General features: G+C 38.3%; 1 protein-coding gene across 1 annotated transcript in view; it reads left to right on the forward strand.

The window, feature by feature from the left end:
* Positions 1 to 455: 455 nt before the first annotated feature.
* The window catches only part of HSPA4L (heat shock protein family A (Hsp70) member 4 like), a 53824-nt gene continuing 40434 nt past the window's right edge, over positions 456 to 13845 (forward strand). The window contains exons 1-2 of the mRNA XM_041757882.1: positions 456 to 704; positions 13086 to 13143. Coding sequence (XP_041613816.1) covers positions 598 to 704; positions 13086 to 13143 — 165 coding nt within the window. The 5' untranslated portion in view covers positions 456 to 597. The remainder of the gene's footprint in view (positions 705 to 13085; positions 13144 to 13845) is intronic.

Raw genomic sequence — 13845 nt, forward strand, 5'->3', positions numbered from 1 at the left:
GGGGCCGCCCGCCGCCGCCCGCCGCCCGCCTCTCACCTCAGCCGCCCGCCCGCCCGGCCGCTCTCACCTCAGCCGGCCGCACTTCTCCCAGCCGCCGCGCGATGGCGAGCCAACGGCCTTCGCCTGCCGTCCTCTCCTCCCGGGTCCTCCCCGCTCCGCCTCTCCCTCCCACCCCGCGGCTGGCTCGGCCGCCTCCATCTTCCAGATCTTTCTCGAACCCTCAGCTCGTCGGGCAGCCGTTGCCCGAGCACTGACGGAAGCGGCCGAAGTCGAGGCGTGGAGCGGCCTCGGGCGCAGAGCGGCCGCTCGCGCACCTCCCCGGCGGCCGAGCGCGCAGGCGCAGAGCCCTGTAACTGCCGGTTGGAGGCGGTGGAGCCGCAGTGGGGAGAGAGCGAGGCGGCGGAGGCAGCGGCGCCGGAGGCCTCCATCTCCTCCGCTGCTCCCGGACGCGCTGCCCTAGATTGACTGCGTAGCGACTTGGGGTCACCTCTCTTCGCTTCTCGTAGGAGCCCCAATTCCTGGAGCAGCAGCTCAGAGAAGGACGCGGTTCCCGCGCGGGAGGCTCCAGCGCAAGTACCCCGACCACCGGGCGGCGGGATGTCTGTGGTTGGCATTGACCTCGGCTTTCTCAACTGCTACATCGCCGTAGCAAGGAGCGGCGGCATCGAGACCATCGCCAATGAGTACAGCGACAGGTGTACCCCGTAAGTGCCTTGGTCGGTCACAACCCCGACCCTCCGCGGGTCCTGCCTGCTGGTTTCTGCCGCTGCGCGCCGAACCTTGTGATGACAGGTGCAGTCCATCAGCTGCAGTCTCTAGGGACCGCTGGTTGGCGGGCCCAGGTGGGAGCCGGACTTTGTCGCCCTGCAAAGCTGCTTTTCCTTAAAGGACGGGGGACTCCACTCTAATAGTTTGCGCATCTCCTTTCTGGACCCACACACGCCCACATCTGTTCCCCGGCCGGCCTGTTTTAGTTTTCGGAGGGTGGGGGGGAGTCGGTGCAGACAGAACCACCTCGATACCCTGAACAAATCTCTAAAAAGACGTGTGGTTAACCTCCCGCGGAGCTTGCGTGGGATTATCGGTCGCGGGCGGGTGTCTCCCATCAGCTGAGTGAAGAATTTTTCCTTTTGCCCTTCCTCCCTTGCCCATCTCTCTGTGCGTGACAGCTTTCAGAAAAGTAAGAAATGAGAGCGTAGACTGCACACCTCAGAAGATGAGTCGCAGGTTTATCTGGTCCGAAAGCCTTTTTTGGGGGGTGGGGTGGCGGGGGGATAAATTGTTGAGGTGTTCGGGGTTTTACCCCAGTGTCCTTGAAAATTCGAGGTAATGGGACTGGTTTCCAGTGGCGTATATGAATGATGCATTACTAGGGAAGGAGTCGGGGATGGGAGTTGTTGGCCTCCTGTATTGTACTGGTAATGTACGTCCATTAATGGAAAGTGGTGCAGCCAGACCCTAGCAAAAGCGAATTTCTGCAGAATGAATTATAGAAGCATCAGAGGCCGCTGCCCTGTATAAACATGACTGTGGAGTGATTCTTTTATGAACACTTAATGAAAGACTCAGGAGTGGCATTATGTCATGGAAACATGTTTCCACACGTTCCATTGTTTCTCTGGTCTGGGAAGTTTGTTGGCAGAGAATGAGTAGACAAAGAGTAATTAAGACAGGTTTATGATAAACTAGCCTTTTATTGTGAGCTCCTGTTGCCGGTTATTTTGTGAACAACTGTTCGTGGCTTAACTTGCTGTGGACAAGTAACGAAACATCTCGTTTTGAGCTTTAGATGGCCCAAAATATAATTACATAAATATGAAACTTAATTTTAAGATCAGTGTTAGGCCAAATTATAAAATTACTATGAGTTTATGAATAATTTTAAAAGATGTTGAGATGTTGAGTAACTTACTTGAAGCAGTCTGTGCTTTGGTTTCTTTCAAAGAATATTCTGGAAGGTTTTATAACACCTTTTTCTAGATACGTACATTCTGTTGAAATTTTGCATGTTTAAATTCTCAAATACGAGCAGGGGTCAGTTAATCGTCATAGTACTGTTAGAAGTTTTGCTTCAGGTCTTTTTCCAGCCTTTATACACAATGAAAGGCTGAAGCAGTAATTGTGAACTGTTTTTATTACTTTGTCTGCAAGATCTGTTTGAAGCCCCCACAAGATACAGGCTGCCAGAAAAGAACCGGTAAATTCCATTGTCCTCTTTCAGCAGAACAGAGGTTAATGGAGGCAGTCTCTGCCTTCAGGGACTTAACCCATGGAAAAAAAAAAAGAGGGGTAGGATGGACATTCCTCTAATCCTTAAAGCCTTATCCGAAAAGATCAGAAACAGAACTGTATGACCGATACTGCATTTCCGGGCTCAGAAGTCTTAGTAGTGAGTCCATGACTCTTTAAAGAACCTGGCCAGACTTACAGAGAGTTCTTTAAAAATTAGGCTTCTCATTTTCATGTTCTAGAAGTCTCTGTTACCATTCCTACACACTTTGGCTAATTCTACGCACGTTGGCTAATTCTCTGTGGCTGAGACCGAATATATTTCTGATCTGTATGTAGCCACTAATACCTAGATTTAATGAACTTAATCCAAATTAGAAAACTGCTAAAGTGGGAGTGTTGTATTCTTACTTAGCTTGCATCAGCAACTCTGCCCTCCTTTTCGTGGATGTGTACTGTTATTTATTGTAGGATCTTTTATTGCTTCACTGTAGTCGGTTCTTACACTGTATTTTGTGGAGCTTAAATTATTGAGTGAAAACAGCTTTTCCAGATCCCTGGACCTTTGTTTATAGAATGCATATCTTGGAAAAAGTGTTACTATTAGAGAACTAGTAACCTTTCTAATCTTGGAAAAAGTGTAACTATTAGAGAACTTGTAACCTTTCTAATATACCACAGTATTTAATGAGACATATTTTAACTAGCTTTCAAAACTTTTTTCCCCTGTTCCAGTGACTGACATCAAGGTAATAAGACCTAGGTATTTCCCAATACTTGGTAAAAAGACCTTGTGGAAAGAGGAAGGAAATGTTCCATTTAGTTGGCTTTGGCATTTATACTTTTTAATGTTTCATTCCTTAACATACTTGATTATACATGGGAAGTTCTGGTGTATAAACCAAGGACTATTTAATGAAAAGATACTGGCTTAAGTTTTGGGCTTACAGTTAAGGGACCAAGAACAAGCAATTTAACCTATTCTTCAGATTTCCCTTCCGTAAAGTTGGAAGGCTTGTCCTAGCTGCTCTTCTCCTCTCATGCATAAATGGAAGAGGGAGAAGGAAATGAACATGCATAAGCTGGGGGGTGGGGGTGAATGGGTGACGGGCACTGAGGAGGGCACTTGACGAGATGAGCACTGGGTGTTATTCTGTATGTTGGCAAATTGAACACCAATAAAAAATAAATTTATTATTTAAAAAAATGCATAAGCTGAAGAGGAAAAAAATTAATTTAGGAACATTTTCTTATTTAAAAGAATTGTACATGTTCATTATTTAATGTAGGCACATTAAAAGATGAAAGTAAAAACTTAATTCTCCATCCAGAAATAAAACTTCCAGGTGGTTTTCTCTGTGTTTCAGTGATAGATTATACTTTATATTTATAGTCTGTTTGGTAGCCTCTATGTAATACATTCTTTTATACCATTAGTTTCATTGTTTAATCCCATCCCTTCTTGGATAGTCAGGTGGTTTACATTTTTTATAAGCCATACTGCAATAACTGCCTTAGTAACTTAATTTTGACCCTTAATTCCTTCAAATAAATTCTTAGAAAACTGAGTAGGCACATTTTTGGATAAGTTCCTATTCTTCACTTAAGTATAGATGTGGGGATTGGAATTTCCATCCCAGGCTTAATTATATTAAAGTGATTAGTTTCATACATGGGAAAAGAAAACTGTAGCCAAGAACCTTTCAGTGTTAGACTAAAGCATGTGATCAGCTAAAACATGCTGCTTTTGTTGATCATAGTGATTGCTATGTGACGAGTGTTGTGCTTCATTGTTATACATACTACATCAGTTCTGTGAGTTGGGTAATACTAGCTTTTTTCAGAAGCTTAAAGCAAACTTCAGCGTTTTGACCAAGAACTTGTAAGCGATTAAATTGATTCAATTTCAGGCCTCTTTTACCCCAGAACCCCAATGTCCTTCCATTATCCATTGGTATAAGGATGATATATCCACATTAGGTTAATGAGGATATAACAATCAAAGGAACAAATTATCTGGCTGAGAAGCATCTTTGCTCTAGTATCAATAAATTCATCTGTTTTTTTTTTTTTACTAGTTTCCAAGAAATACTATTTTAAAATGTTTTAATATGCTTTTAAGTTATTTTAAGAACATGAAAAAAATTCATAAAAATACATACCAAAACAAAACAGGTTAGTATAACTTTATGGAGGAAAGCAGTGTGGAAGGCTATAAACTACAAACTGCATATTTCTTGTAGGTAGATTAGGGGAGGTGTGCTTATAATACATAGTCTGTAATGTTTTGAATTTTTATGAACATATTTTACAATAAGGAAAATGGGTTTTCTAAGTGAATGTATTTCAAGAGATTTTTCTTAGGTGTATTTTATCAAAATTCTGTACGATCAGACTTAGTATTCAGTTCTCTGGTTTTCTGTGTTCATTTTTCCCTATTTCTTTACCTGTGTTTGAAAAATCTGAAAATATGGGAATAGATTATTTATACATTACATTGGGATGTCCTCTTCAGTGCACACAGGTAGAAATCACTTATTTTGGGGTATTAAAAACAAACCTTTTTATACATAGGAAATGCCAACTCTGGAGGTTAATAGTGGCTATAGTTGGGTAGGAGCAGTTTTTATGGTAATAGCAGTTGGAGGGTAGGAGAGGAGGCTTTTACATTTTATTTAAATATTCTTTGTACCGTATGAATTGGCTTTGTGTATTTTATTATGAGCTTTTGTTAAACTTTGATTTAAAATATTTTAAATACAAATGGGAAAGTAAATCTCTGGCCCTTCCCAACCACCTTGTAGACTTTAATATGTGTGTTTCTAGTTTTATGCAAGTGTACGTGTCATAACTTGGATGTTTTCCTATTTGTTTTAACGAAAGTAGAATTACGTTATATATATTTTGTAACTTTTTTTCAAAATATATTGTGGACATCTTAAACTTGTGGGTATGGTTCTAATTTACTTCATTTTTAAATTTTATTTTTTTAATTTAAATTTCAGTTAACACACATTGTAATATTAGTTTCATGTATACATTTTAGTGATTCAGCACTTATATACAGCACCCAGTGCTCATCACAAGTACACTCCATAATCCTGATCACCTGATTTAACCTACCTCCCACCCACCTCCCCTTTGGTAACCATCAGTTTGTTCTCTGTAGTTAAGAGTCTGTTTCTTGGTTTGCCTCTTTTTCTTTATTTCCCTATACTCATTTTGTTTTGTTTCTTAAATTCCATATACAAGTGAAATACGGTATTTGTCTTTCTCTGACTTATTTCGCTTAGCATAATACCCTATAGCTCCTTTGGGTAAATCCAGCAGTTGCTGGATCATAGGGTAGTTCTATTTTTAACTTTTTAAGGATCTTCAATACTGTTTTCCAGAGTGGCTGCACCAGTTTGCATTCCTACCAACAGAACAAGACGGCTCCCCTTTCTCCACATTTTCGCCAACACCTGTTGTTTCTTGTGTTGATTTCAGCCTTTCTGACCTAATTGATCTCATTTATTTAAATGGTTGAACAGTATTCCATTGAAAGATGCACTATTAGTGGCCATTTCAAATTATTATTTTGCTATTGACGAAAACAAAGATTCAATGAATACTTTTGCTGCTTTTTTTAATTGTGCTGAGAGGAGTGAAAAGGCTCACACATTAGCATGGCCAAAGCTAGGAGTATAAAATATTTTAGTATGAATATTTTCTGTGATGAAATAAAATCTTTATTTTTTAAACACAATTGATCTTTAGTTATTGCCTTGAATTTGTGGGTGAGAAATTCTGAAAAGTTTCTAGAAGACAAGGGAATGATAAGTACAAGTTACATATTATCTATTGTGAGTTTAAGGTGTTTAACATGCTTTTGGTAGTCTTTAGTATGTGGTCACTACAAAAATTAATACATAGCTGTGTTCTGATAAAGCTTTTATATAAATAGGTGGCAAATGGCAATTTGCAGACCCCTTGTCTAGGCAGTCATAATCAAAAGAACTTTAAAATTATTGTGCATTGTTATTGGAATTTGACCTGTTGAATTTTAAAATAACCAGCTTTTCAAATAATGTATCAGTTAAATACGTCTAAATTAATATAACTAAGCAGCTTTTTATATGTGTCTACCTATGTACAGTTGATTCTTGCACAACATGGGTTTGAACTGTGCGGGTCCACTTACATGTGGATTTTTTTTCTTTTATAAATACAGTACACTACTGTTAGTGTGTTTCTCTTAACACTTCTTTTTGTCTAGCTTAACATAAGAACACAGCATACAATAGGTATAACACAAAATATGTGTTGATCAACTGTTCTCAGTAAGGCTTCTGGTCCGCAGTAGGCTATTAGTAGTTACGTGTGAAGTCAAAAATTATACGTGGATTTTCTTCTCTGCAAGGATTCATCACCCCTAACTCCCTCATTTTTCAAGGTTCAACTGTGTGTGATTTCTGTTAATAGTTTCAAGTTGTGAACCAATTTATGAATTAGGCATGTTTATTAAAAGCGTTTAGAAAGTCTTAAAAGAGATTTTTATTTTTTATGTGTTAAAAAGTTTTATCCATTGTCCATACTGAAAGACTGGAAAGTTTTTATTATTACTAAATCATATATGCCTAAAAGAAGTCTTATTTTTGGGAACGCCTGGGTGGCTCAGTCAGTTAAGCGGCTGATTCTTGATTTTGGCTCAGGTCCTGTTCTCAGAGCCCTAGGATGGAACCCTCTGTCCAGCTCCACTCTCATCTGGGTACTTGAGGATTTGTTCTGCCCCTCCCTCGTGCATGCACACATTCTCTCTCTTCTCTCTCTCAAATCTTAAAGAAAAAAAAGTCTTATTTTTCTAAGTAGCAAGCTAGAAAGCAAATGGCAACCATAAGTCTTCTTGAGAACGTTCCTCCCCCCACTTCTTGTAGGGCAATTTTTTTCCAGATAGTTAACCTTGAGAAATAATAACCATATGTTTTCTTTACTTCAGAACTTTTCAGATCCATTGTTTATAGGCATTGAAACACTCCCAGGAAAGAATGTTTTCCCCAACTTACTTGAATCTCTAAGGAATAGTCCATAGAACAGTATTTGGAAAGTGATGCTATATATAAGGCAGTGGTTCTCAGTTGGAGATTTTGCCCCTTAGGGCACATGTGACAATATCTAAAGATACATTTTTGGTTGTCACTCTGGGGATAAGGAGTGGGGGGAGTGCTCCTGGCATCGTTCACCCCCTGATTTAAACCAGTTGATTGCCCTCTCATATCATCGTTAATTCAGCTATAATTAGTATTGACTTGATAACATAAGAGGTTATAAATAGTAATTGTGATCTTATGGAAACTGGAAAGGGAAAGCTGAAAAATTTTTAAATAGGGTTATTTTTAAAATGAAAGTGGTAAAATCAAGAGGCTTTGAATCCTTAGTGGAGACTGACAAAGAAGTGAACAAATTTAAAGAGTACTGACCTGTTAGGTGAGAAATCTCATAGTTTTGGCAATAGTGTTTTCTCCAACCCAATAGTGCTTGTCTTAAAAAAAAAAAATTTTTTTTTTTGAAAATAAGTTTTAAGGGAAAATACAAATACAGGGTTTTTTGTTTGTTTGTTTTTTTGTTTTTTGTTTTGAGAAAGAGTGTGTGCATACAGCAAGAGGTAGGGGCAAGTGAGAATCTTAAGTGGACTCCCCACTGAGGGCGGAGTACAACATGGAAGACTGAGATCATGACTTGAGCCAAAATCAGGAGTCAGATGCTTAACCGACTGAGTCACCCAGGTGCCCCAGAATATAGCTTTCTAAAGCTAATACCTGTCGTTTGATTTTTATACCCTTCCTCTACCGACAGTGACATAGAACATATAGAAGTTTTGTTTGTTTAGAATTTTTGTGGCATTCTCTGACAATCTGGGATTACCACTGTGGCAGCAATATCAGATTGGAAATTACAGATTTAAACTGCATTGTAAACCCTTTCTTTTGTTTTTAGGTATAAAATGGAATTTCTAAATATTATTTGAAATAAAGTATGGAAAGTATAAGACAAATGGATTATGCAGTGTACATTTGGGTCAATTATTGAATATCCTTTTTATAAAAACTTTTATGTCAGCCTAAAAGTACAGTATAATGTGTTTATTTCCCTTGGTGTTAGCAAAGTCAGGTAAAAGTTTTGAGAGATGCTTAGGTATTTTGATTATTCTGAAGGTACTTAGAAAGTAATTATTTAATAGTTGGATTCCAGAATCTTTTTGAAAGAATATTAAAGGAAGGAGTTTGAAGCCATTTAGCTATATGAGGAAGGTTTCCTGTGTATTGTAATTGGGTATTTCCAAGCTATAACACTAAATTGTTTGAGTTGTCGACTTTTAACTTCAGAGAATATCTAATAAAGATAGATAACTGTTAAGCTTTCTCTGTGAAATGATACAATTGTTCAGCATGTTACAAAGAATCTAGCACTTAAGGATAGATGAATCAATATTATTTGGCTCTAGTGTTCTAACAGAAGTTAACTTCTTGAGAATCAACCTAAGAATAAGATTTTCTATGTACTCAAGTGATGGTAGCCTAGTACTAAAAAAATTAAAAGTATTCATAAGTGTGCACAAGTAATGGAGTTGGGAGAAGGACAGGTTTTAATAAAGTGTAGGCTAAGAGATAGCAAATCCATATTTTCTCTGATGAACTTTAGGTTGGAATGCCAACCATCTACATTGATAACCATATTAGGTATGCAAATATCTACTCTGGCAGGGAGTATAATGAATCAGGGAGTTATTTGGAAGAGATGATCTGTTTGGATGTCTCAAACGTACCTCAGTCTCAACATGTCCTGATTAGCACTGTGATGGTCCATCCTCAAACCTGTCTTACAGTGTTCTATGTCTCATTAGATAACACCACTTTACCCTTTTATGCAAATTGAAAGCCTAGACATTAGTCATGGCACTTGTCTTCCTCTTGTCTATTCCAGCACTCTTTGGGAAAAATATGTTAGCAACATGCATAAATGTTTTAGTAGTTATGTTAAAAAGATAAGAAACAGGTGAGATTAATTTAAATGTATTTGATTCAACTCAACATATCCAAAATCTTATTTATTTTAAAATCAGTAAGCTATTTTATATTCCTTTTTAAATGTTAAATCTTCAAAATCCAGGGATCCCTGGGTGGCTCAGTGGTTTAGCACCTGCCTTCAGCCCAGGGCATGATCCTGGAGTCCCCGGATCGAGTCCCACATTGGGCTCCCTGCATGGAGCCCGCTTCTCCCTCTGCCTGTGTCTCTGCCTCTCTCTGTCTCTCTGTCTCTCTGTCTTACACACACACACACACACACACACACACACACAAATCTTAAAAATCTGGGGTATGTTTCACACTTAAAATGAATACATCTCAATTCATACTAGCCACATTTTATATGCTTAATCATCACATGTGGCTGGTGGCTACTATATTGGACAGTGAAGATCTAATCTGTCACTGAGTCCTTTGAGTTTTATTTCTAAATATCTCTTAATTCCTTCACCTGTCTCAGCTATCATCCTGATATAGATTACTGATGACTTCTAGCCTTAGTCCTATCAGTTCACACTGGTTAAAATGATCTCTGCCAAATATCCTTTAATGCCATTCTCATCATCATTTACTCATCTACTCACCCTAAAGTCTCATCACTTCCTCCAGTAAGTTTTTCCTGATCATCCTCCTGTAGGTCAGTTCTATTATCTACTCCATATTATAACACCATGTATACCCTCTACTGTAGCACCTAGTTTACTTTTCATTTATGTGAGCCTATAGCACTGTAAGTTCCAAGAAAGCCCAAACCATATCTTTTTCCCCTCACTATACCTCTAGTAACAGCATGCCGGATATAATTATTATTCAATCAAAATCTGTTAAATTAACTAAATGAATTTAATTCCTTGCAAATACAGTGGTCCCCAATATGACAGTGTCTTGTTCATCCCTTAAAAAACACTGTTTTGAGGGGTGCCTGGGTGGTTCAGTCAGTTAAGTGTCTGATGATAAATTTTAGCTCAGGTTTTGATCTCCAGGTTTTGAGTTCAAGCCCCAAGTTAGGCTCCATGCTGGGTATGAAGTGTATTAAAAAGAAAAGGCAGGACACCTGGGTGGCTCAGCGGTTGAGCACTTGCTTTCGGCCCAGGGCCGAAATGATCCTAGAATCCCTGCGAGGAGCCTGCTTCTCCCTCTGCCTGTGTCTCTGCCTCTCTCTCTCTCTATTTATTCAAGAGAATAAATAAATAATAAAAATCTTTTTAAAAAAAGAAAGAAAAGGCATTGTTCTGGGATCTTTCTTCAGTTCATCTTCTATATAAGCATGGAATGTTCTCTTCTTTATCCAAAAGCCTTTAATGAGTTCCCTTTACTTACTGAAATAAATTTAGATTTATAACCTGTCATTTGAGGCCCTGTATAATCTGATCCTTATACTATCAAAATGTCAAGTGAAACTAGCCAAGTTCTATTCCTCCTACTCTCCAAATCAGCCTTATCCTTAGGAGCCATCTTTCTTTTCATTCAATAGGTACCTTTGCTGTATTACCAGATAATGATCTAGACCAATACTGCCCTAAAGAACTTTCTATTCTGTATATCTCTTCTGTTCTATGTATATTCTGTTCTCTGTATACCAACTGGCTACATACGGCTATTAAGCCCTTGAAATCTGAATAATGCTGAGGAACTCAATTCTTTATTTTGGTTAAATTTTACTGGCCACATGTGGCTAGTGGCCACCATATTGGATAGTGCAGATGGAAGGGAATAGAGTACACATCTCTGCCCTCATAGGAATTCATGCTCTGGTGTGGAGATACAGTCAGTAAATTGTATCAGATGGTGATGCATTATGCAGGAAAATAAAATTAGGTGTAAGTAGTAGGAGATGTATATGTTGGGAGGAGCAAAAAATGTTGTTTAAGATAGAAAAGGTGTTGATGATAAGCTGACGTTTGAACAGAGACATGAAAGTGAGTGTAAGCCATGTGGATATATTTAGAAGTGTTCCAGAGATAGAGAATAGTATATACAGAAGCCCTGAGGGGATCCCTGGGTGGCGCAGCAGTTTAGCACCTGCCTTTGGCCCAGGGCGCGATCCTGGAGACCCGGGATCGAGTCCCACGTCGGGCTCCCGGTGCATGGAGCCTGCTTCTCCCTCTGCCTATGCCTCTGCCTCTCTCTCTCTCTCTCTCTGTGTGTGTGTGTGTGTGTGACTATCATAAATAAATAAAAATTTAAAAAAAGTTTTTTCATAAATAAATAAAAATTTTTTAAAAAGTTTAAAAAAAAAAAAAAAGAAGAAGCCCTGAAGAAGAAGTGTGCTTGCCTTATTCTTGAAATAGCAAGGACAGGGATCCCTGGGTGGCACAGCGGTTTGGCGCCTGCCTTTGGCCCAGGGCGCGATCCTGGAGACCCGGGATCGAATCCCACATCGGGCTCCCAGTGCATGGAGCCTGCTTCTCCCTCTGCCTGTGTCTCTGCCTCTCTCTCTCTCTCTCTCTCTCTCTGTGACTATCATAAATAAATTTAAAAAATTAAAAAAAAAAAAAGAAAAGAAATAGCAAGGACATCAGTGTGCCTAGATGGAAGTTACAGGGTAGAGCAGCCAACGACCAGACCAGGAAGGATTTTATTGGCTATTGGAGAGACTTAAGTTTTTTTTTTTTGTTTTGTTTTTTTTTGTGAGACAAGACACCATTAAAGGGCTTTCAGTAGGGGAATTTCATGACCCTAGTCTTCAAGAGGATCACTCTGGTTAACATATTGAAAATAGATGTATACCTACATACCAGGACTATCCTTTCCAACAAATAGATGTGTATTAAAATTTTTTCTCTTTTTTCAGATCTTTTTTTTTTCTTCTTTCAGATCTTAATTCAGAAATCACCTCTTCCACTTAAAGCCTTTTCATATTAAAGTGATTATTCTTTTTCACTAGTATCCAGAGTCCATATGTTCATAGTCCTGTATGTTGTTTGTTTGTTTTTCCAGTAGACTGTAGATTTTCCAACAACAGTGATTGTAGCTAGTATACACACAGAGTTTGTAAATAGTTATTGGTAGTTATTGGTTGAGGAAGCACTTTCTTGAATTACAACATGAAATGATATTTGAGGGATCCCTGGGTGGCACAGCGGTTTAGCACCTGCCTTTGGCCCAGGGCGCGATCCTGGAGACCTGGGATCGAATCCCACATCGGGCTCCCGGTGCATGGAGCCTGCTTCTCCCTCTGCCTGTTTCTCTGCCTCTCTCTCTCTCTATGTGTGTGTGACTATCATAAATAAATAAAAATTAAAAAAAAAAGAAATGATATTTGAATGAAAATGTTGCTCCACACTTATCTTTTATAAGCAGAATTATATCTAAATGCAGTAATAAAAAATAGCAATCATAGTGTTCAAAGCATTTACTTAATATTCACTCATTTAATCCTCACATAAACCTGTGAGTAGGTATTATCATCACTGTCTTCCAGATAGGAAACTGAAACAAATAATGGTTAGGTAATTTCTACAAGATTACAGAGCCTGGATTTAGATCCATGCAGGCTGGTCTTACTGAACACAGTTAATTTTTTTTTTTGATTAATTTTTTTAGTAGGTTCTAGACGAACAGAATTTGAAAAACAATTTTGGAGGCCAACAGAACATTACTAGCTCTTAGCAATATTTTTTCTAAAAATTCTAACTGTTCTATTACTTATGAAACAAAAATATGCAAAACCCTGGTGTTAATCAATTTTTTAGACTATACATGATTATATTAATACACTTAATTCATTTTTTTCATATTAATATAAACATACCATGGGAACAAACTTTGTGTTTTTCTCCTATTTAGAGCCTGTATATCTTTGGGATCAAGAACTCGAGCCATTGGAAATGCAGCTAAGAGCCAGGTAAATTGTTAATGTAGATGTTTTGACTTACAGGAAGAATTAATGGAATCTTGGTAACTAAGCTCCCACTTTAAGTAGTTAAGAGAAAAAAGGAAAATTTACAGACCTGAGTATCTTTGTGTTTTAATAGACAGTATTTTCATTGAGGGGTTGCAAAATATTTCTTAAATTTTATTTTTTTAAAAAGTCTTTTTCATTGTGAAGTTAGGGTATTGCTACCATATGACACCACTTTTCCCCTATATGGTCACTTTTCTATGAGGTATCTGATCTAGAATATACACTTCAACAAGTAAGCAATGTCTTTGTAAAAGAAGGTGGGAAAGATGGAAAATTAATTTCCAGAGTAACCCAGTATGGCTACTTTACATGGAATCTCTTTAAGTATTCATATTTCTGTTCATATTTCTAGGATTCCAAGGTGCTTAGAAGTAGAACATTTACATTGAACATTCCTTGTTAGAGGTTCATTTTCCTTGGACTTTATTTTCCTGAACCAAAAGCCTTTAACAATTACCTCTTACATTTTAATGTGTACCTGGGTTGTCTTTTCCTCATAAAATAATTTTGTTTAATTGGGCTTTTTTTCCTCATGACTTTGTAGAAATAATTGACTCATTTATCAAGGCATTTTTGCTTAAGACTTTTATCAAGGTTGTCTTCTAATTGGCCTGTATATGAAAACATTTATCTTCTCTTCCA

This window comes from Vulpes lagopus, chromosome 6 (assembly GCF_018345385.1).
Source record: "Vulpes lagopus strain Blue_001 chromosome 6, ASM1834538v1, whole genome shotgun sequence".
Taxonomy (NCBI): domain Eukaryota; kingdom Metazoa; phylum Chordata; class Mammalia; order Carnivora; family Canidae; genus Vulpes; species Vulpes lagopus.